Raw genomic sequence first — 21661 nt, forward strand, 5'->3', positions numbered from 1 at the left:
GGGACAGCCCAGCCGGCGGCTTGCTCGGCGCCAGCCCTGCAGCTGCACGACGGCCACAATGGACTGAGGGGCATTGATGGGGACACAGTTGGCCCCTGATAACTCGCTCGCTAATGGTGCTTCGTATTTTTTTCGTCTAGAAGAATTGTGTGAGTGTGAAGACCAGCGGGGAGATGGAGGCCACTTGATGAAGAGCCTTGAGCCCACCCCTTAAAGGAACAAGGCGCGTTTCTCCCTAGGCTCCGACAGCTGGCTCCTTCAGCTTCAGCCCCGGTTATTGAGATGCAAATGTGTGCCCGCGGGGAGCGCAGCTGCTGGCTGGCGCTGAGGCCCTCGCCCCAGGTGCAGCCCTACCGAGCCAGCGCCAGCGGGGGCAGTGACGCAGATGACCCTCCCAGGACAAATGGAACCGTGGACCCCGTGCAGGAGGAAAGGCAGGTAAGAGGCGTCATCTGGTTCTGCCGGCTTCACGTCACTGCTTTCCTGACTTTCAGCCCCAGAGCAAGGTGTCCTTGAAGGTAGACGTGGGCCAACCGGGCGCCGCCAGCTCTTATCTCGGGAGGCTTTGTGAACTTGCTCTGGTCCCTCAGGGTTCAAGTGTTGACTTTAGAAAAGAACCAAACCGCCCTGGGCGGGAGGGAGGACTGTCTGGGGCTTTTGAGTCTCACCCAGCAGGTTTACAAACTCAGGGAACAGAAAGCCCTTCCACGATGGGCAGCCAGCAAAGGGAAAGTGTGTTAGTCACAGCGCAAGACAAGATGCGCAGGAACTCCACCCGGAGTCAAGTGGGCACAGCACCTTCTTACGCGTGTCTATGAAAAGACAAACACCCAGCTCTGGGTTCATATAATAAATACAGTGTAAAGGGTCTGACACTCAACGATGAAAACAGATTTTTCTGTCAAAAACGTTTTAATTGTGGATTGGAACACATACAGAAGTCCACAAAATGTGAGCTCAGAAAATGTTCAGAGATTGAATGTCGGTGTCCCCCAATGTGACCACAACCCTCCACTTAGCACCGCTTGCCTGTGAGCGTCGTATTGTAAGTGAAGTCACGAGGCATGTATCCAAGTGCAGTAAAGTGTCCCGTCCTGTGAGTGCACGACCCCCGTCCACCTCTTCACTCCTGATGGGTGTTTGGTCTTTAGTGAACAGTGCTGCTGTGACCTGTAGTGCACGCTTCTGTTGTGGACGCCCCAGGCATGGCGCAGCTGGGTCCTGGGTGTGTACAGCGTCAACTTTTAATACATATCGCCAATCTATGCTTTTACCAGCATTTCCACTGCTCTGTGCCTTCATCAACACTTGGCATTGAAAGTCTTATTTTAGCCTGCCGTAATGATATTTCAGGGTTTCTTTGTTTTCTTTTCAAGACCAACTTGACTGAGGGACAAGTGGTATTGTGCCGGAGCTGGCTTGTACCGCCGCACGAGACTGACCATGCACACCCCTTCCCAGCTCTGTGCTGAGTCATGTGGTGGGAGTGTTTAGATCATGGAAATTAAAAAATACTACAAATCAGGGCTTTATGCAGAGAGTCAGTCATAATTTACATGAAACAAAATGCACCTATTTTAAGTGTACAGCTTGATGGTTTTTGACAAATGTGTACACTGAGGTACCTACCACACAATTAAGATATAGAACATTTCCAGCCCCCGCAGATATTCCCTTGTTCCACTTCCCAGGGACAGAGAACAGGTCAATGGTTAGCCGGGGCAGAGTTGGGGAGGGATTGACTGGGACTTTTTTCCTCCCTAGAGTCCTATATAAATGGAATCATATGGTGTATATTCTTTTGTTTCTGGGTTCGTTAGAGTCCTATATAAATGGAATCATATGGTATATATTCTTTTGTTTCTGGATTCGTTAGCTCAGCATGTTTTTGAGGTTCAAATGTGTAGCAATAATTTGATCTGTTTATTGCTAAGAATTATTTGCATGTTTACATGCATGTTTACAACACAATGGGTTCATCCACTCGCCTACTGATGGACCCCTGGGCTGCTCCCAGCTCTTTGGTTATTATGAATAAGTCTGCTAAGAACAGTGCTTAAAGGTCTCTGTGTTTTCATACCTAGGAGAGGAATGGCTGGGTCATATGGTAGTACATGTTTAATGTTTTCAAAATGCCAAACTGTTTTTCATGTGATTGTACCTTTTTATAGTCTTTCTTTCTTTGGTTGCGCTAGCTCCTTAGTTGCGGGACGTGGGCTCCTTAGTTGCAGCTCGCTGGCTCCTTAGTTGCGGCATGTGAACTCTTAGTTGCGGCACGCATGTGGGATCTAGCTCCCTGACCAGGGATTGAACCCGGCCCCCCTGCATTGGGAGCACGGAGTCTTATCCACTGAGCCACCAGGGAAGTCCCATACCTTTTTATATTCTGATCAGTAGTGTGCGTTTCCTCCTCCTCTATTTTCTGAAAGTTTGATAGAATGACATCATTTCTTCATTAAACGTTGATAGAACTTACCAATCAGGCCATCTCGGTCTGAAGTTTTCTTTGTGAGATTTTAAATTATGAATTCAATTTCTTTAATTGTGATAGGGCTGTTTGGGTTTTCTCTTTCTTTGTGAGTCACTTTTAGTAATGTGTCTATTTCATGGAATTCTTTTCACTTCAACTAGGATGTCAAGTCTATTAGAATAATGTTCACAATATTCTCTTATTGTCCTTTCAGTGTCTATAGGATCTGTAGTGATGTCCCCTTTTTCCTTCTTGATGTTGTAATTTGTGTTCTGTCTTCTTTTTGCTTGATCATTGTAGCTAGAAGTTTATCCCTTTTACTGATATTTTCAAAGAACCAAATTGGGTTTCACTGATTTTGTTGTCTAATGTTTTGGCCCTGAAAGGGTTCTAGTTTAATGGAAAGGCCTTTGTTGGGAGTCCCCATGTCATCAGGACAAGGTGCCTCTTCCCTGCAGCCTGCGGTGCACTGTTCTGGCTTTCAGCTTCTCTTCTTGCACTACATTATATATTTTTTGTGAGTTCAGAAACAAAATTTAATTATTTTTTTCCCCAGCATTTTTACATGGTTTCAGCCAAAGCGTTTTTGCAGTAGACTAGCTCACTGTGGTGAGATTTTTTAAAGGGACAACTTCTAGGTTAGAAAGAAGACAAGAGGTCATGAGAGAGATGGTGGGCCTCAACCTGGAAGCTAGCACAAGACAAGAAAGAGGGAATTCCTTGGTAGTCCAGTGGTTAGGACTCTGTGCTGTCACTGCTGAGGGCCCAGGTTCGATCCCTGGTCAGGGAACTAAAATCCTGCAAGCCATGTGGTGTGGCCGAATAAAAAACTCCCCCAAACCCCCCAAAAAACCAAAAAGGCAAAGAGCCTCGGGTGGGAAGAAGAGAAACAATACCATCCACTATTTGCACATAAACTACAGGCACAATTCGGAGATGCCATGGGTTTTGGTTCCAGAACATCGCAATAAAGCAAATCACATGATTTTTTGGTTTCCCAGAGCATATAAAAGTTACCTTTACACTATACTGTTGTCTATTAAGTGTGCAACAGCATTATGTCTAAAAGAGTAATGTACATACATACCTTAATTTAAAAATGCTAATCATCATCTGAGCCTTAGTGAGTTGTAGTCTTTTTCCTGGTGGAGAGTTTTGCCTTGATGTTGATATCTGCTAACTGATCAGGGTGGTGGTTACTGATGGTTGAGGTGGCTGTGACAATTTCTTAAAATAAGATAATGAAGTTCGCCACATTGATTGACTCTTCCTTTCATGAATGATTTCTCTGTAGCATGCAATGCTGTTTGATAGCATTGTATCCATAGTAGAACTTCTTTCAAAATTGGAGTCAATCCTCTCAAACCCTGCTGCTGCTTTATCAACTAAGTTCATGTAATATTTAAAATTCTTTGTTGCCATTTCAACAGTCTTCACAGCATCTTCACTGGAGTTGATTCCATCTCAAGAAACCACTTTATTGCTCATCCGTGAGAGGCAACTCCTCATTCATTAAAAGTTTTGTCATGAGATTGAAGCAACTCAGTTACATCTTTAGGCTCCACTTCTAATTCTAGTTCTCTTGCTATTTCTACCACATCTGCAATTACTTCCTCCACTGAAGTCTTGAACCCCTCAAAGTCATCCATGAGGGTTTGAGTCAACTTCTTCCAAACTCCTGTTAGTGTTGATAATTTGACCTCTTCCCATGAATCATAAAAGTTCATAATGGCATCCAGGATGGTGAATCCTTTTCAGAAGATTTTCAGTTGACATTGCCCAGATCCATCAGAGGAATCACTATATATGGCAGCTATAGCCTTATGATATGCACTTCTTAAATAATAAGACTTCAAAATCAAAAATTACTCTTTGATCCATGGGCTACAGAATGGATGCTGTGCTAGCAGACAGGGAAATAACATTAATCTCATTGTACACCTCCACCAGAGCTCTTGGGTGACCACGTGCATTGTCAATGAGTAGTGATATTTTGAATCTTTTTTTTTCTGAGCAGTAGGTGTCAACAGTGGGCTTATAATATTCAGTAAGCCATGTTGTAAACAGATGTGTCATCCAGGTTTTGTGGTTCCATTTATTGAGCATAGGAGAGTAGATTTAACATAATTCTTAAGGACTCTAGGATTTTCAGAATGGTAAATAAGCATTGGCTTCAACTTAAAGTCACCAGCTGCATTAGCCCCTAACAAGAGTCAGCTTGTCCTTTGATGCTTTGAAGCCAGGCACTGACTTCTCTCTAGCTGTGAAAGTCCTAGATGGCTTCTTGTTCCAATAGAAGGCTGTCTCGTCTACATTGAATATCTATTGTTTGGTGCAGCCACCTTCATTGATGATCTCAGCTAGATCTTTTGGATAACTTGCTGCAGCTTCTACATGAGCATTTGCTGCTTCACCTTGCACTTTTATTTTATGGAGACGGGTTCTTTCCTTCAGCCTCACGAACCAACCTCTGCCAGCTTCAGGCTTTTCTTCTGCAGCTTCCTTGTCTCTCTCAGCCTTCATAGAATTGAAGAGAGTTAGCCTTGTTCTGAATTAGATTTTGGTTTAAGGGAATGTTGTGGCTAGTTAGATCTTCAATCTAGACTAAAACTTTCTCCATATCAGCAATAAGGCTGTTTCACTTTATCATTCATGTGTTCACTGGAGTGGCACTTTTAATTTTCTTCAAGAACTTTTCCTTTGCATTCACAACTTGGCTGTTTGGTGCAACAGGGCTAGCTTTTGGATTACCTTGACTTTTGACATGCCTTTCTCACTAAATTTAATCATCTTCAGCTTTTGATTTAAAGTGAGAGACATGCAACTCTTCCTTTCACTTGAACACTTAGAGGCCACTGTAGGGTTATTAATTGGCTTAATTTCAATCTTGCTGTGTCTCAGGGAACAGGGAGGCCTGAGGAGAGGGAGACAGATGGGGGGAACAGCTGGTTGGTAGAGCAGTCAGAACACACACATTTATCCATTCAGTTCATGATCTTACATGGGTACAGTTCATGGTGCCCAAAACAATTACAATAGTGACATCAAAGATCACTGATCACATAGCACCATCACAAATGCAATATTTCAAACATTTTCATTATTTTTAAGAGAATTACTAAAATGTGACACAGAGACCTGAAGTTAGAAAATGCTGTTGAAAAATGGCGCCCACAGACTCGATGCAGGGTTGCTTCAATTTGTAAAAAACACTGATTTCTGTGAAGTGCAATAAAATGAGGTCTGCCTGTATTAGAACTAACAAGAAACTTCAGCTTGTTGTTGAGCAATGGGCCAGAGACAGTCAAGGCAGTTTTGAGAAGTTGGGGCTGAGACCGTGAGGTACCGGGATCGATGATAAAGCTGTAACAGGTGGACCATGCAGAACACCTAGACAGGTATGACCCCTAGAACAGTGAACCACACTGCCCAGAGGCAGGGTCAGCTGCTCTCCACCCAGTCAGGTCAGTCCTGGTGGATGAGGTGGTCGCACACCTGTGGGGAGAGGGGTCAGGACCCCCAGCTATGTCCCAAGGCCTTGCTAAGAAGCTGATCTGGGTGAGGGTGGGGCAGGCGGCCTCAGCAGAAAGCCCTCCAGACGTAGGTTTAAGAATCACCAACATCACATAGCCACGGCTGCCCTTTCAATTGCTCAGGTTTTCCTCGTCTAATTGGTAGTTCCATGTGTGACTGTCTTTCCAAGACCATCAGTTAAAAGAGTGCCCATGTGTCACATGCTGGCTGTGGAAGCCCACCTTCCATCCCACTGGCTAATCACAGCCTCATGTTTTGGCCTTAAGTGAATCCAGCCCTATGCGCTTAGCAAAAAAGGGATGAAGCACTTTATCTGTCTCACCGCCCCGCCCCCGCCCCCGACTGTTCTCACTAGATCTTGGCAGTGTGAGGTCTCCCAGCCCCCTGGGGCAGGGTCTCAGGACACTCAGAAGGCTTATTTTTAAAAATTGAGAAGAAATTGACATTAACCATTTTACAGTAAACAGTCAGTAGCATTTAATATATCAGTGTTGTGCAATTATCACCTCTATCTAGTTCCAAAATATTTTATCATCTGAAAAGGAAACCCTGTACCATTAGCAGTCACTCCCCATTCTCCCCTCCCCCCAGCCTCTGGCAACCACTAGTCAGCTATTTTTATAGATTTACCTGTTTTAGATATTTCTATAAATGGAATCATATTACAGGTGACCTTCTGTGTCTGGCTTATTTTACTGGGCATACTGTTTTCAAGATTTATCCACACTGTAGTGTGTGCTGATACTTTATTCCTTTTTGTGGCTGAATAGTATCCCCTTGTATGCTTTGTTTATCCATTCACCTGTTGGTGGACATTTGTGTTGTTTCCACCTTTTGGCTATTGTGAATAATGATGCTGTGAACATTGGCATACAAGTATCTGTTTGAGTCCCTGATTTCAGTTCTTTTGGATATATACCTAGAAGTAGAATTGCTGGTTCATATGGTAATTGACCCAATGTTTAACTTTTTGAGGAACTGCTAGACTTTTCCATAGCAGCTGCACCATTTTGTTACCAATTGCAATGTATGAAGTTTCCAATTTTTCTACATCCTTGCCAACACTTGTTTTTTTCCATTAAAAGAAATTATAGCCATCCTCATGGGTGTGAAGTGGTATCTCATTGTGTGCATTTTCATGTGCATTTCTATGATTAAGGATTTTGAGCATCTTTTCATGTGCTTGTTGGCCATTTGTATGTCTTCCTTGGAGAAATGTCCATTCAAATAATTTTGAATTGGGATGTTTGCCTTTTTGTTGCTTAGTTGTAAGAGTTATTTATATATTCTGGATACTAGAATCTTATGAGATACATGACTTGCAAATATTTTCTCTCATTCTGTGTGTCATCTTTTCACTCTATGGCATCTTTGTTTTTATTTTTTTAAATTGAAGTATAGTTGATTTACAATGCTGTGTTTCTGCTGTACAGCAAAGTGATTCATTTATACATATATATGTTCTTTTTTAATATTCTTTTCCATTATGGTTTATCTCAGGATATTGAAAATAGTTCCCTGTGCTATACAGTAGGACTTTATTGTTTATCCATTCTATATGTAATAGTTTGCATCTGCTAACCCCAAACTTGATAGTGTCTTTTATTTATTTATTTCTAAAACATCTTTATTGGAGTATAATTGCTTTACAATGGTGTGTTAGTTTCTGCTTTATAACAAAGTGAATCAGCTATACATATACATATATCCCCAGATCTCTTCCCTCTTGCGTCTCCTTCCCTCCCACCCTCCGTATCCCACCCCTCTAGGTGGTCACAAAGCACCGAGCTGATCTCCCTGTGCTATGAGGCTGCTTCCCACTAGCTATCTATTTTACATTTGGTAGTATATATAAGTCCATGCCACTCTCTTTGTCCCAGCTTACCCTTCCCCCTCCCTGTGTCCTCAAGTCCATTCTCTAGTAGGTCTGTGTCTTTATTACCGTCCTGCCCCTAGGTTCTTCATAACTTTTTTTTTTTTTAAGATTCCATATATATGTGGTAGCATAAGGTATTTGTTTTTCTCTTTCTGACTTACTTCACTCTGTATGACAGACTCTAGGTCCATCCACCTCACTACAAAAGCTCAATTTTGTTTCTTTTTATGGCTAATATTCCATTGTATATATGTACCACATCTTGATAGTGTCTTTAGATGCATAAAAGTTTTAAATTTGATGAAGTCCAATTTATCTTGGGTTATTGTTGCTCTTGCTTTTGGCATCATACCTCAGAATCCACTGCCAAATCCAAGGTCATGAAGAGTAACCATGTTTTCTTTCAAGAGTTGTAATAATGTTAGCTCTTACATTTAGGTATTTCATCCATTTTGAGTTAATTTTTGAATATGGTGTGAGGTAAGGGCCCAAGCTCACTCTTTAGCATGTAGATCCATTTTTCCCAGCATCAGTTGAAAAGACTATCCTTTTTCCATTGAATGGTCTTGGCACCCTTGTCAAAGGCCATTTGGCCATACACGCAAGGGTTTCTCTCTAGGCTCAGCATTCTATTCTGTTGGTCTGTGTGTCTATCCTTGTGCCATGACCAGTTTTGATTACTTTGTACTATTTTAAAATCAGAAGTGTGAGTCCATCAGCTTTATTCTTCTTTTTCAAGAGTATTTTCATTATTTAGGGCCTCTTACAATTCCATATGGATTTGAGGATTGGTCTTTATATTTTTATTAAAAAGGCCATTGGAATTTTGACAGAGATTTCATCAACTCTGTAGATACTTTGTTAGTATTGTCATCTTAACAATATTAAGTCATCAAATCCATGGATATGGATGCCTTTCACTGTATTTTTGTTTTCCTTGATTTCTTTCAGCAATGTTTTGTACTTTTCAGTGTACAAGTCATTTACCTCCTCGGTTAAATTTATTCTTGGCTATTTTATTCTTTTGGATGCTATTATAAGTGGTATTGTTTCCTTAGTTTCTTTTTCAGACTGTTCATTGCAGGTATAGAAACACATCTGATTTTTGTGTGTTGATCTTATACCCTGCAACTTTGCTGAATTAGTTTATTAGCTCCCGTAATATTTTTGTGGATTGCTGGAATTTTCTATATATAGGATTACATCATCTGTTAATATAGTTTTACTTCTTCCTCTCCAATTCAAAGCCTTTTAATTATTTTTCTTGACTAATTGCTCTGGCTAGACCTCCAGTACAGTGTTGAATAGCAGTGGTGAAAAGGGGCATCCTTGTCTTGGTCTTGACCATAGAGGGAAAGTTTTCAGTCTTTCACCATTGAGTATGATATTAGCTGTGGAGTTTTCATACATGCCTTTTATTACATTGAGGAAGTTCCCTTCTATTCCTAGTTTTCTGAGTGGTTTTTATCGTGAGAGTGCGTTGGATTTTTTTCACACATGATTTTTCTGCATCGAGATGATCATGTTTTTCTTTCTGCCCCTGTATTCTGTTAATGTGGTGTATTGCATTGATTTTCTTATGTTGAACCACTCTGGCATTCCTAGGATAAATACCACTTGGTCATGGCATATAATCCTCTTAATATGCTGATAGATTTGTTTTGCTAGTATTTTGTTGAGCATTTTTGTATCTCTATTCATGAAGGATACTGGTGTCTTTTCTTTGTCTGGCCTTGTAACTGGGGTAATACTGGCCTCCACAGGATGAGTTAGGAAGTGTTCCCTCCTCTTTTAAAATTTATTAAATTTTGGCTGTGTTGGGTCTTCGTTGCTGTGCATGGGCTTTCTCTAGTTGCGGTGAGCGGGGTCTACTCTTTGTTGCAGTGCACAGGCTTCTCATTGCAGTGGCTTCTCTTGTTGCGGAGCACAGGCTTCAGTAGTTGTGGCTTCTGGGCTCTGGAGCACAGGCTCAGTAGTTGTGGCGCATAGGCTTAGTTGCTCTGAGGCATGGGGATCTTCCTGGACCAGGGCTCAAACCTGTGTCCCCTGCATTGGCAGGTGGATTCTTAACTACTGCACCACCAGGGAAGTCCTACCTCCTTTTCTAATTCTTTGGAAAAAGTTTTGGAAGGATTGGTGTTAATTTTTCTTTAATTCTTGGGAGAATTCAGTAACAAAGCCATCTGATGCAGTACTTTTCTCTGCTGGAGGTTTTGATTACTGATTCAATCTCCTTACTTGCTATAGATCTCTTCAAATTTCCTACTTCTTCCTGAGTCACTTCTAGCATTTTGTGTGTCTTTAGGAATTTGTCCACTGTCTAGGTTACCTGATTTGTTGGCTACAATTGTTCATACTATTCTCTTGTAATCCTTTTTATGTCTGTAATGTTGGTAGTAATGTCCCCACTTTTTTGATTTTAGTTATTTGTATCTTCTTTTTGTCAGTCAAGCTACAGTTCTGTCAATTTTGCTGATTACTTTAGGAGCTTTAAAGGTCAGTTTGCTGACACGTGTGTTCCACCTTACCCAGTGGCTTTGGAACTGAATCCCTGGGGACAAAGGTCCATGGTATCCTCAGGCTGTGGGATACAGGGCAGGGATGGATCCAGGGGACAGGTTGTCATGATGCTAACTGAACTAGGGAACCCCTCAGCAGAGGAATGCAAGTAGCTGTCTCAAAATTGGAGGTATCCTTTCCACCAGAATTTGTTCACTTCTGAAAGGGGCGTTGATCCAGGGTGCTGGAGGCATGGGGGGGTGAGGGGTGCTGGGAGTGGCAAACATGGTGATAAAATTCAAGGTAAAAGACTGCCTCCCAAATCCATTCATTTGAACATTTAAATCCCCACCTCTATTATTTGATGTGTTAATAGGGCACCACAGTCTCTAGAATTCACAAAGCCCACAGTGGTCAACAGAGTCTGCGGGTGCAGCCACTTGTGTGTGTTGGGGGTCCTTAGCTGTGTTTCCTAGAAATCAGAAGGAGGGATAGAAAGAAATAAAGTCTGCAACTCGAGGAGATGACAGAAGGCAAACCTGAAAAAGGTGCAAGGAAATAACAAAGTATGTATGTGAAACAGAAAGTGGAAGAGGACAGTTGACTGAAGAAGCCAAAGCTGGAGCTGTGAGAAGACTGACGAGGAGACAAGAGAGAAGCCCTGGATGAACATCAGGAGGGAGAAGGGCCTCACTCCACGGTGGGGCCCAGAGGTTGTGGGGGACGCTGGGGACAATGGAGGAATGCAGCGAAGCACTCCACGACAGCTCAGGTTTTCTGTGTCTTCATGGGCCCGTTCTAATAACTGGTAACACGCTTGAACTCAACACGCATTGATGTGGAGATCTTCCCGCTCCCACAAAGCCACCAGGCTGGGAGTTTGCTGACCCTGTCCCTCCAGAGCTGGTGGCCTAAGAGCGCAAAGCGTCAGGCCATGCCCGTGCAGATGCAGAAGCCTAGGGAGAGGAGGGCTTGTGAACCCTGCCCAGGGACGCCCCATGGGAGGGCTCTGATCTGAACTAGGCTGCAAAGAGGGTGGGCTTGGCCTCAGCAGGCACCCAAGATGCACTGATCACCTCTGAGTGAAAACCTCTTGGTGAAGGGGAAGATGCCCAGACCCCCTCTGACAGAGGGAGGCTGGTACACACCCTCCTCGTGGGGACGGGACCTGCGCCCAAGCCCCTCGCCCTGTCCTGGAGCAAGAGGGAGACGGTGGGTCCTCCCTGAGACAGGCCCCTGGCTGAGCCTACAGCTTTGGATGGGCCGACAGCCAGGCTCAGTGGATCACCTGAGCTCAGCCACTGCCCTGTGACTGGAGTCCTGAGTCCCACGTCCCATCCTGGAGCAAGAGGGCTGAGCACAGGGCCCTCCAGTTGGAGAGCTGGTGGGGGTGGGGGGCTGGGCACACTCTGCAGCCTATGGGGTCCCGGCTGGGCCTGGGCGTTGCTGCCGTCACCAGACAGACCCCATTCAGACGTGTGACAGCCATGGGGGCAGAGTGCTCTGCAGGGGAGACACCCTCAGACTGGGTGGGGGTCTCAGCGAGGGCCAGCTTGTCAGGCAGTGGTTTCCAGGGGGCGTCAGCTCAAGAGAGCAGGTGGGAAGAACAGATCTGAAATTCCCAGTCCCTCGGGAAGTCAGGGTGCCCCAGTCATGCCCTGCTCACCCCTCTCCAGGGCAGCCCCTCCCGCGAGCAGGCTGCTCCTCCTGTGGTCTGAGAAGACTCCTGTTGCCCCTTCCCCAGGAGCCTCAGGCTGACTCCTAGTTTTAGAAGGTGAACGTAGAACCCTGGCACAGCGGCCTGAGCCTGACAGAAATTCAGTTTCCAACATGCATCTGAGCCTCTTGTTGAGTAAGGCGGACCCTCACCTGCAAGCACCCCCTGCTGCCAGGTGGACGATTCATGGGGACACAGCTGCCGGGAGGGGCGAGCCAAGGCCCAACCTTGTGTCCCTGCCCTGCACTCGCCGCCCCACCCCCGCCCCCGAAACAGCTGACTGTCCTGAAGCTAGACTGAGGCAGCATCAGGTGGAGCAGACGTAAGTGTTTGGGCCTTTCTCTTTCATCAGGTCAACAGTGTATCCAGCACTGGGGGGCCAGGATGAGCCCCCCGCCAGCCCGTGTGTGACCAGGAGCAGCCTGGAGTCCAGCAGAGGCAGAAGAGGGGGCCCTGAGAGAGGTGAGCACCATGAGCTACCAGTGCAAAGGCCCTGGGGCCCAACAAGGCTGGTGGGCATGCGGGATGGAGAGGATGCAGGGGAGTGGGCGGAGGTGATAGGCAGGGACCCCAGGTTCATGCTTAGTGAGGTGGGGGCCCTGGGAGGGCTCTGAGTGGAGGAGAGGTGCAGTCTGGCTGTCCTTGATGGGAGGGTGTGGTCTCAGGACAGGCTCTGAAGGTGGGGCTGGCACCCTTTCTGGCAGATGGGTGGGCCCTGGGGGACCAGAGCCTCTGGAGGGGTGTGCAGGTCTGGCGGAGTCCTTGGTTTGTTAGAGGGCCATGTGCCCACCCTGACCAGGGATCACCTGGGATATCCCCCGTGACATCCCCCGGGGTGAGAGGATGCTGCCCTGTCCCAGGAGGGGTGGGGCCACTTAGTTCCTGGTCCCCCCTTCGCCCCCCCTGGATGGGCTCAGGGCCTCCTGTGTCACTCCTGCCACCGGCTCCAGCCCCGGCCCTGCCCAGCCCACAGGTCTAAGCACAGCCTCCTATGCATGTCTGGGGGGCTGTCCCAGGAGCCTTGGGGGGCACAGCTGGACCAAGGCTCAGAGAGGAGCCCACACCAAGGAGTGCTGGGGGCCTCCCCTGCCTGAGCCCTGGGTGGCAGCGAGCCCAGAGTGTGGTGGGAAGGGCTGGCGGGGCAGGGACCCACCATGGCTCCTGGCAGGGAGGCCACCTGTGGTTCTGGGGCTGCAGGGCCACCCCGAGCCAAGACACAGCATCTCCTCAGGCCCCCTACCCACCCTGGGCCCCCCAGGGGCACCCCTGGTGCTCCTACCCATTGGCAGGGTCCCAAGGACAGCCCCCCGGTAAGGGCTGCCCATTCCGGCAGGCGGGTGGTAGTTTTACGCGGCTGCCGCAGGCAGACTTGCTGGCTCCAGGCTCCTTGTCTGAGGCCCTGTCTGTCCTGCGACAGACACAGGGCGCCTGTTTGCCTGCGAGCAGGAACACAGCCTCTCTTGTTGGCACCTGGGCTGGCCGGGCCCCCAGGCAGGCGGGGGGGGTGGGGGTGCTCCACACAGATCCACACTTGTGCCCACCTCAGCCTGGCCTCCTAGCCTGAACCACCTCGTTCCCGCCGGGACCCTCCACAGCGCGGCAGGCGCCCCGGATGGTGGGGGGCAGGTGGGTGTCCACTCACCGCTGACATCAGGCCGTAGAGGTTCTGGGCCACAGCCCAGTAGGGTTGCCAAGCAACACACCATTAATCCAGTTCAACCTACAGTGACTGGGCCTCAGAATCGCTGCCCTGGGGACCCCGGCGCCCAGGCTGGGGCTGACTGCTCTGCTGTCCCGTCCTCCCACCCTAGGTCAGGGAGCAGGAGGCTCCAGGTGTGAGACTGGGCAACGTGGTCACAAAGGAGGGGAGGAGGCGCCTCACTCAGGGCTGGGGGGGGGGGGGTGGCCCACCCAAGGAGGACAGAGGCCCTCTGTCCACATCTTCGGGTGCTGGTCACTGTGGAGAAGAGCACGTGTGGGCGCACATGGGTTCTGAGAGGGAGCCCTGACTACTTCCTCGCACAGGACCCTCCTGGACGTGGTGGGGACCCGCTTGGGGGAGCAGAGAGGAGAGGCAGGCTTTCCTCTTGGCTGCACAGGCAGGTGGTCCTGGGATAGACCAGAGCTGGGTGCAACATCGGGATGCTGGTGTCTGGGGGGTGGGCCTGGTGACAAGGGGCGTGATCTGGGTGGAGCAGGGCTGGGGGCTTTCTGGGGATTCCTCTGACGAACCCAGAGCCAAGAGACTTGGGAACCATGGGGACTGACTGTGGGGAGACAGGAAAGCGCAGACAACCACCCAGGACCCTGGCAGCCCCTCCTCTCTGGGTTGGCTTCCCTGGATGTCCTTGTGGAGACCCCACCCAGAGCAGCCAGCCCGCAGTCTTCCCACTTTATTTCTTGGGGCACAAGCCCTGGGCCACCTCTATTCGGGTTTGGGGTACGGCCACTCCCGTGACCTGAAGTAGCCCTTCAGGTCCTGGAAGCTGAGCGGGGGGAAGTAGGGGCCGAGCCTCTTCCGGATCCACCACTTGCCCTCAGCAGCGTGCGTGCCCCCGGGGCGGCTGAACTTGTACCTGTAGTGCTCTCCCCGGACCCACCTGCAGAGCGAGGGCAGCACAGTCAGCCTCCGCCCCCAAGACAGCCCTGGAGTCCTCAGAGGGAGAGGCCACCCAGGGGAAGCCAGAGAGCCCCAAGGAGTCCCCGGCACAACCAGGCCCCTGACCAGATGATGGCGGGGCGGGCGGGGCTCTGGAGCCGGGAGGACTGAGCGCTCAGAGCCAATCGGGCTGAGCCCTGCATCCTTTCACCAGGTGAGTGGTACCTGAGGTTCGCAGACCGTTGTGTCTGGGCATGTTTCCAGGAGGTGGGCCCAGCCCCCAGAGCAGACCCCTGCATTTGGGGAGAAGCCCTGAAAGGCAGCTGAGGCTGCAGTTGGCAGGGGTGGGGTGGGGTGGGGTGTGTGTTCCTTTCTGGGAGGGGAATCTTACCTGGGGGGTGCCCTGCCTGCGAAGGGGTTAAGGGCCAGCAGGGATAGGGCCTGGGCGTCGTTGGCCAGGAGCTTGCCCGCCAGGTGGATGATCCACTCGTTGTGCTCGTAGGTCTGGGGGTGAGAAGAGGACAGGGCGCAGATAGCTAGGTGCCTGCACCGCCACCGGGCCCTTGGAGAGCCCCGTGGATGTGTGCTTTCCACCCCCTCCCTCGTGACGGTCACCCGGCCTTCAGGCTGTTGTCCTGGGGGCATCTGACTCCAGTGTGGCTGGCGGCCAGCCTCTCTTGGGCGGGGGCTGCCCTGGGGGCCTATGCTGCAGTTCTTTTGTTTGGGACCACCTCCTTCCTGTTCTTGCAGGGCCCCCGGTCCTCCTTGCTCTCCTGGGCGCCGTCGCCACTGCTGTCTGCGGGGACCTGGATGGAGCGGGGCTGGGCCTGGCTATCCCAGTTCACCTGTCAGCTTTGTCACCTGCCGGGCCAGGGATTTCGGGCAAGTGACCGAGCCCCCCGGAGGCTATCTTCCTGGGCAAGGTGGGATGGCGACAGTGCTGCAGCCTCGCTCTGGCCTGAGCAAAGATTCTGTGGACACTGGCTGCCCCAGCGTTGGCCACGCATGCCTCGGCCCCTCTGGTGGAAGCGCTCTGAGAAGCTGGCTGTGAGGCCCAGCCCTGGGCACCCACAGATCCTTGTGCAAGGGCCGTGCTGGGAGCCTGGGAAGGTTCCCCACGGGCTGTGCCCCAGCACAGGATTCCCGGGCCTTGCCGTGTCAGCGGGGCCTCCCCACCGAGGGCCTCACCTGGAAGGCGGCGAACCACATAAGCCAGTCCAGGCGGTGGTGGTACGGGGAGATGAGGCATGGCCGCCGCCTCAGGTCACCGGGCTTGCACTTGAACTCGTAGTCCTCCCACTTGGCGTCTGGCGCGCTGGCATTGGGGCTGGCGGTGCCCTGCAGGATGACCTCTGTGCGCTCCTTGGTGATGCTGGGCATGGGGGAGACCAGTCAGGGCTGCACCTCCCCACCCTGACCCCACCCCCCAACCTGAGCAGACCAGGACGAGGCTGGGGGGCTGCAGGTCGGGGCTGGCCTCACCTGCATGTCTCCCCCCTGGGGCCATGGTGGCCCTGAGGTACCTGCCGAAGGCCCCATATGTGTTGACGATCCGGAGAGGGTTGAAGGAGCTGTTCATGACCTGCCGGGGGCTCAGCAAGTTGAGGACCACGGGGACGCTGAGCCAGGCGACCAGGACGCCCAGCGCCAGGTTGACCGTGTGCCGTGCCACGCTGCCTGCCGGGAGGGGGGATAGTGGGTGGGCTCCTGCCCCCAGGCCTGGCCTCTGTTCGGCCCCTTGGGCCCACAGAAGCTCCCTCTTAGGCCCCCCAGCTGAGGTCACCGGGCCTCCCTTCCTGAGGACCAGGACACACCGTCCATACCAAGCAGACAAGAGTGACCCTGACCAGGCATGGAGATGCTGCCTTGTCTCCCAGGCCACTGGTGTGGGCACAGGGCTGGGTGCCATCAATTCGAGACCACCCACGCTGCCCGGCCACATCCGCCTTCAGGTGTCACCCACCGCGTGTCCGTGGGGCCCTGGCCCCTCGAGCTTCCTCTTCCTGCATCCTCAGGACTTGGTCCTTGAGGCAGCCGGGCCCCGAGGGAAACAGGAAGCCCAGAGTGGCGTCATCGAAGCAGGCGAGGCTGGGCACGATGGTCAGCCAGTTCAGGAAGCTCAGATTCCCGCTGATGATGAGGACCATCTGGGGGTGGAGAGAGAGATCCCTCCAGCCACCGCATTTCACGTGCTCCACAGTGATGCATGGAGTCCACACCAGAGCCATGGGGGCTGGGGGTCCTGTCCTTCCCAGCAGCCTGTGCTGACCCCCAGGTGCCCGGAAGGCCGTGGCCCAGGCCCCACGCCCCCCCCAGGCCACTTGCCCGGCCTCCCTCAGACCAACCCCGCAATGTCTACATCCTAAATGATCTCAGAGGCAGACGCTACCCAGTGCCTCTGGTGAGGACCCCACCTGCCGACACTGTGATTCCAGCCTCTAACCCTGCTTGGAGGCCACTGGAGTTACACAACTGGGAGGTGACAAGTTTGTGTTTGTGGCAACCGTCACAGTGACTGTTAATCAACAGGCCCCAGGTAGCCCCAGGACTCCAGCTGACTGCTCAGTGGTCCACCCAGGTGTCGGGGCCAGGACCAGCCCCACGGCACCTGTGGTGTGTGTCCCTCACAGGGGTGGGGGGCGCTTAGGACAGGCATATAAGTTGTTTTAGTGACTTGAAAATGGCACCTTCTGCCTGATTTTGACCCTGTTGTCAAGGATGCGGGCAGGAGTAGGGAGTGGGTGGTCTTCACTTGAGGGGAGGAGAAGCTGCAGGGTTCACATCCCGCCCTCCCCACCAGGCGCCAGGCTCTCCTAGAGCAAAGGTGGAACAGAGCAGCCCCGCTTGCCCCCTAGGCAGACGCCTCTGATTGTGGAGCCCCAGGGACCCCAGTGCCAGCTGCACGCAGAGCTTCCTGTGGGCTGCACAAACGCGGGTGAGGAGATTCCAGGTGACCACAGTGGGAGGGCAGGCTGGAGGTTGCGGAGGGCAAGAGGCAGAGCCGAGGGCTTCTGGGGTGCAGCCCAGGACACCCCCATGCCTTCCTGAGTTGGAAGTCCTAGCAGAACCCGGAGCCAGTCCTCCGTCAGATGTACAACTGCCAGCTGCGGCCTTTTCATTACGCAGTTTTCAAAGAGGTGAAGTTACGTTTTTAGGAAGTCCAAGTTATCAATTTAAAAAAACTTTACAATTCTGCTTTTTGTGTCCCATCTAAGAAATCTTTTCCTCCTCCAAAGATGTAAAGATCTTCTAAAAGTTTTACAGGTCTGGCTATTACGTTTAGGTCTCGGATCCATTTCAAATTAGTTTTTTATGAAAGGTGTGATGTAAGGTTCACACCAGCCGGCTCTGCTCTGGTCCAGGCTCTGCCCCTGGCTGGGGAGGCGGGGGTAAGACTTGGGAGGGAGCAGGGCCTCTGGGATGACCAGGGTGTCGGGTGCTGGGAGGTGAGAGCACACGGGTCCACGGCGGACGTGTCTACAGGGAGACAAACTGCCTCAAGCACGTGCCTCAGAAAAGGCGAAACAAGACACCAGGAGCCACAGGTCAGCAAAGCAGAAGGAAATGGGGACCAGCACCACCAGCAAATAAACCCACAATGAAAATGGTGCAGTCGCCACAGTGACAAGAGAAATAAGGAGATTTTCAACTGTCCAACCAAATGGACACATTTCTGCAAAAAATAAGACCTGAACGAGCAGACAGCCCCCGAGTAGCAGAACGGCCATGTCCCTGTCCAGGTCACTCACGCGCATCTGCCGGGGCCCTGTGGGCCTCCCTGCACAGGAGCCGACGGGTCGGAGCCACGTGGGGGCATCGAGGAAGGACGTGAGACCAAAGGCCCAGGCCGGGGGCCCCATGGCCGGACGAGACTCAGCTGACACCCAGCTCCTCAATTTCTGATTTGTAGGTCTTGATCCTAGTGACTGGGGAGAATGTGAGGTCACAGATGCCGGCCTCAAAAGGGTCTGGAGAGAGAGGAGCTAGGCTTTCAATAGGTCAGTTTTATGGATCACGATAGGGTCTTACAGTGTGTGACGGGAGATGGTGTGGATTCACAGCTCTTCCTGGATTAATTTGGAAAACCAGTTTTCCTGGTTCTGAGCCCTAAAATAATTATTTCTTATTCTTCACTCACTGTCTAGGATGTTAACAAACCCCTGTGCCCAAAATGCACCCGCCCTGGGCTGGTGGTCTCTCCTGCAGCCCTGCCTGGCCTGTCGGGGTCCCTGGGCCTCTGGTCTCGAGCTGCTTTGGGCCGACTGGGCTTCGCCCTGGAGTTTGCTGAAAACTGCTGGCTCCTGACGGTCTGGGTTTGTGGTGCCGCCAGGCCCTCTTCCACTGCGGGGGACAGCGGGGGTCCCGTGGCCTGGGCCCAGCTCCCCCGTGGACAGCACTGGAGGGGCCCGACCTTCAATTCTCATCTCCCAGACCAGCGAGACCTCAGATGCTCCACTAGCTCCTCCACTGCGTCAGCAAGGGGCTTAAGGGGAACGGTCCCTGTGCCCCTCCTGACACCTCCTGACAAATGCGTTTTGCTTTGGGGTGGGCTGGTCAGCTGCATGGGGGGTCCCCTTTTCTCCATGGCTCAGCTGTGCAGCTAAGGCCACCAGGAGTGGTGATCAAGGGTGAGAACAGGCCGCTTCCCCGAGGGCCTGCCATCCTGGTGCAGCTGTCAGGGCCACACGGGTGACAAGAGCCCTCTACTGCCTAATTCTCGGATGAGACGGCGGCCAAAGCTGGGAGAAGCACCCGGCGCATGGCAGCCTCCAGCTAGAAGACACCTCCGCACCTAGCCTGGGGGCTCCTGCCTATGTCCCACGGCCCTAGGGAAGGCATGCGGGGAACAGCCCGCCTTGTTCGCCCATCACACCGCCCCTCAGGGCTGGTCCACACTCAAACCCGGCAGGCAACTGATGGGCAGCCGTGTCCTCTGCAGCCACCAGCCCAAGCCATCAGCACTCACCTCTCCACTGACAAACTGCTGGGAGACATGGCCACCATAACGCTGCAAAGCAGGGCAGCCGGGGGCTTCCTGGGGGGCCCACCTGCCCGAGTTCACCCCAGACGGCCTACTCACCAACCTCTCCAGGTGTAGCTGGTGCAGCGTACACCCTCGCTGAGGCACAGCCTCGCTTTGTGGCCACTAGGGGCTCCCGAGACCCCAGAGGCGTCCAGAGAAACCCAGACAAGACACTGCTAATTTGAAGGACCCCGATCAGTAAACGGCATCTATTCATGTACGCCCTCATGTGTAACACGCACAACGTTAAAACCCTAACAGGTGAAAAGCAGAATGAATGATGCTGAAGTCTGAATCAGTGATTTAGAAGATTGACTTGAGAAATTCTTCCAGAATGTGGTGCAGAAATGGGAGAACCTTTGAGGGCAACAATACAGATTCAGCAGAGTCAACGGCTACACAACTGACCTTCCCAGATGAGAATGATATAAAAATAGACTCGGCACTCTCGAGGTGGAAGGAGGCCTCGGCCTCGGGGGATGAGGGGTGCAGGACTAGTTACCGGAGCAGGACCTGGGCCCACACATGTTCTGGCCATTTCTTGTTTCCAAGGATGAGTCATAAGTAAAACAGTATAAGCATTTAGACTAAAAAATATAAAAAATGAGAAGGAAAGAAAAGTGAGGAAGGTGGCCCAAGGATGTGGGACCCTTGGAGTAGTCACCACTCACCTCCACGAACAAGAGAAGTAGGCGGGCAGCAGCGGGAACATAAAGGACAACCAGAATGGAGCCGCTGGGCCTGGCCCCAACTGAGAGCTGAGCACAAGGCCCGGTGTCACCCTAGGACCCACTGCCCTGACCAAGGACGAGGCCCAGGGACAACCTGCCAGGCGCCCATTTCCTCCTGCGTCTCCCCCTCCCAGGCATGCACTTCCTCTTGCTCCACTGAGCTGAGTTTCCCAAGACCCAACCTGCCCCCACCGCCGCCTCCTTTACCCTGGAGAAACAGGGCTACCCCTCGGGGCCCAGGTCCACGTCCGTCCTGCCTCATCGCTCAGTGGCCTCATGTTGACTTCAAGGCTAAAACTCCACCAGTGACTCCTGCTTCAGGCCAAGAGGGAGGTAGCGGTGCTGGACCCTCAAAACGACTGTCTGAGATGCAGGCCTAGGCACTGAGGGAGGGCAGGGCAGGGGGCAGAGCCTGAAGCCAGGGGAGCTCGAGGGGCTGGCTTGCCACATGCCACATGGGCGCAGCAGCCAGGAGCTGTGGGTCCTGCCTGGGTACCCGCGGCCGCTGAGCTCGCAGGGTGGGGACTCCGTGAGGACAGGGAAAGCACACGACCAAGGCTGTGCCATCGCTGAGCTCACGTGGGTCTAGAGGACCTTCCAGTCCTGCGAACCCGAGCCAGGCCGAGGCCCTGTCCTGTGGAACTAGGCTGGCCCTACAGGGAAGGCACATTCAGACCTGCCCAGGAGGCTCTGAAACTGATTTGCAAGTCAATTAGCTGCTGTCAGGAGAGAATCAACAACACCAGCGTCCAGCACCCAATCAAAAGTTAACAGACTCCAGGTTGGTAGTTACTAGCCTGCAAGGCAAGAGCAGAGACAAAACAGGCTGGGGGCAGAGTCAGAAACCAGAGACGGTCTGAAGCCAGTAGATAAGAATGTGAAAACAGCTACTGTCAAAAATTAAGGGGTTTAAAAGAAAACATAGTCATAAGTAAGAGAAATATGAAAATGCCAAAGAATAACCAGATGATAATTTGAGAGTTTAAAAGGTAATACAGGGACTTCCCTGGTGGTGCAGTGATTAAGAATCTGCCTGCCAATGCAGGGGACACAGGTTCGATCCCCGGTCTGGGAAGATCCCACATGCCACGGAGCAGCTAAGCCTGTGCGCCACAACTACTGAGCCTGCGCTCTAGAGCCCAAGAGCTACAACTACTGAAGCCTGCACACTCTAGGGCCCATATGCCACAACTACTGAGCCCACGTGCTGCA

The 21661-nt window shown here is 51.5% G+C and overlaps 1 protein-coding gene, 1 non-coding gene and 1 pseudogene across 4 annotated transcripts in view; 1 reads left to right on the top strand and 2 right to left on the bottom strand.

Moving 5' to 3' along the window:
* Positions 1-893: 893 nt before the first annotated feature.
* LOC132349857 (tigger transposable element-derived protein 1-like) lies at positions 894-13802 on the bottom strand (annotated as a pseudogene).
* Positions 3188-3260, top strand: TRNAD-GUC (transfer RNA aspartic acid (anticodon GUC)). Its single transcript has one exon. It is a non-coding gene; the product is annotated as a tRNA-Asp (tRNA).
* A 674-nt stretch (positions 13803-14476) lies between the features above and the next one.
* LMF1 (lipase maturation factor 1) overlaps positions 14477-21661 on the bottom strand; it is an 81827-nt gene continuing 74642 nt past the window's right edge. Inside the window, exons 5-9 of one of the 3 annotated variants that reach the window (XM_059898807.1) lie at positions 16659-16842; positions 16219-16372; positions 15884-16067; positions 15087-15199; positions 14477-14696 (exon numbers count right to left, since the gene is read on the bottom strand). In XM_059898807.1, the coding sequence (XP_059754790.1) occupies positions 14522-14696; positions 15087-15199; positions 15884-16067; positions 16219-16372; positions 16659-16842 (810 nt within the window). In that variant the 3' untranslated portion in view covers positions 14477-14521. Of the gene's footprint in view, positions 14697-15086; positions 15200-15883; positions 16068-16218; positions 16373-16658; positions 16843-18490; positions 18622-21661 lie in introns of those variants that run through there. The other 2 variants (XM_059898805.1, XM_059898806.1) reach the window with 2 other exon arrangements.

Source organism: Balaenoptera ricei, chromosome 15 (genome assembly GCF_028023285.1).
Source record: "Balaenoptera ricei isolate mBalRic1 chromosome 15, mBalRic1.hap2, whole genome shotgun sequence".
NCBI classification, from domain to species: Eukaryota; Metazoa; Chordata; class Mammalia; order Artiodactyla; family Balaenopteridae; genus Balaenoptera; species Balaenoptera ricei.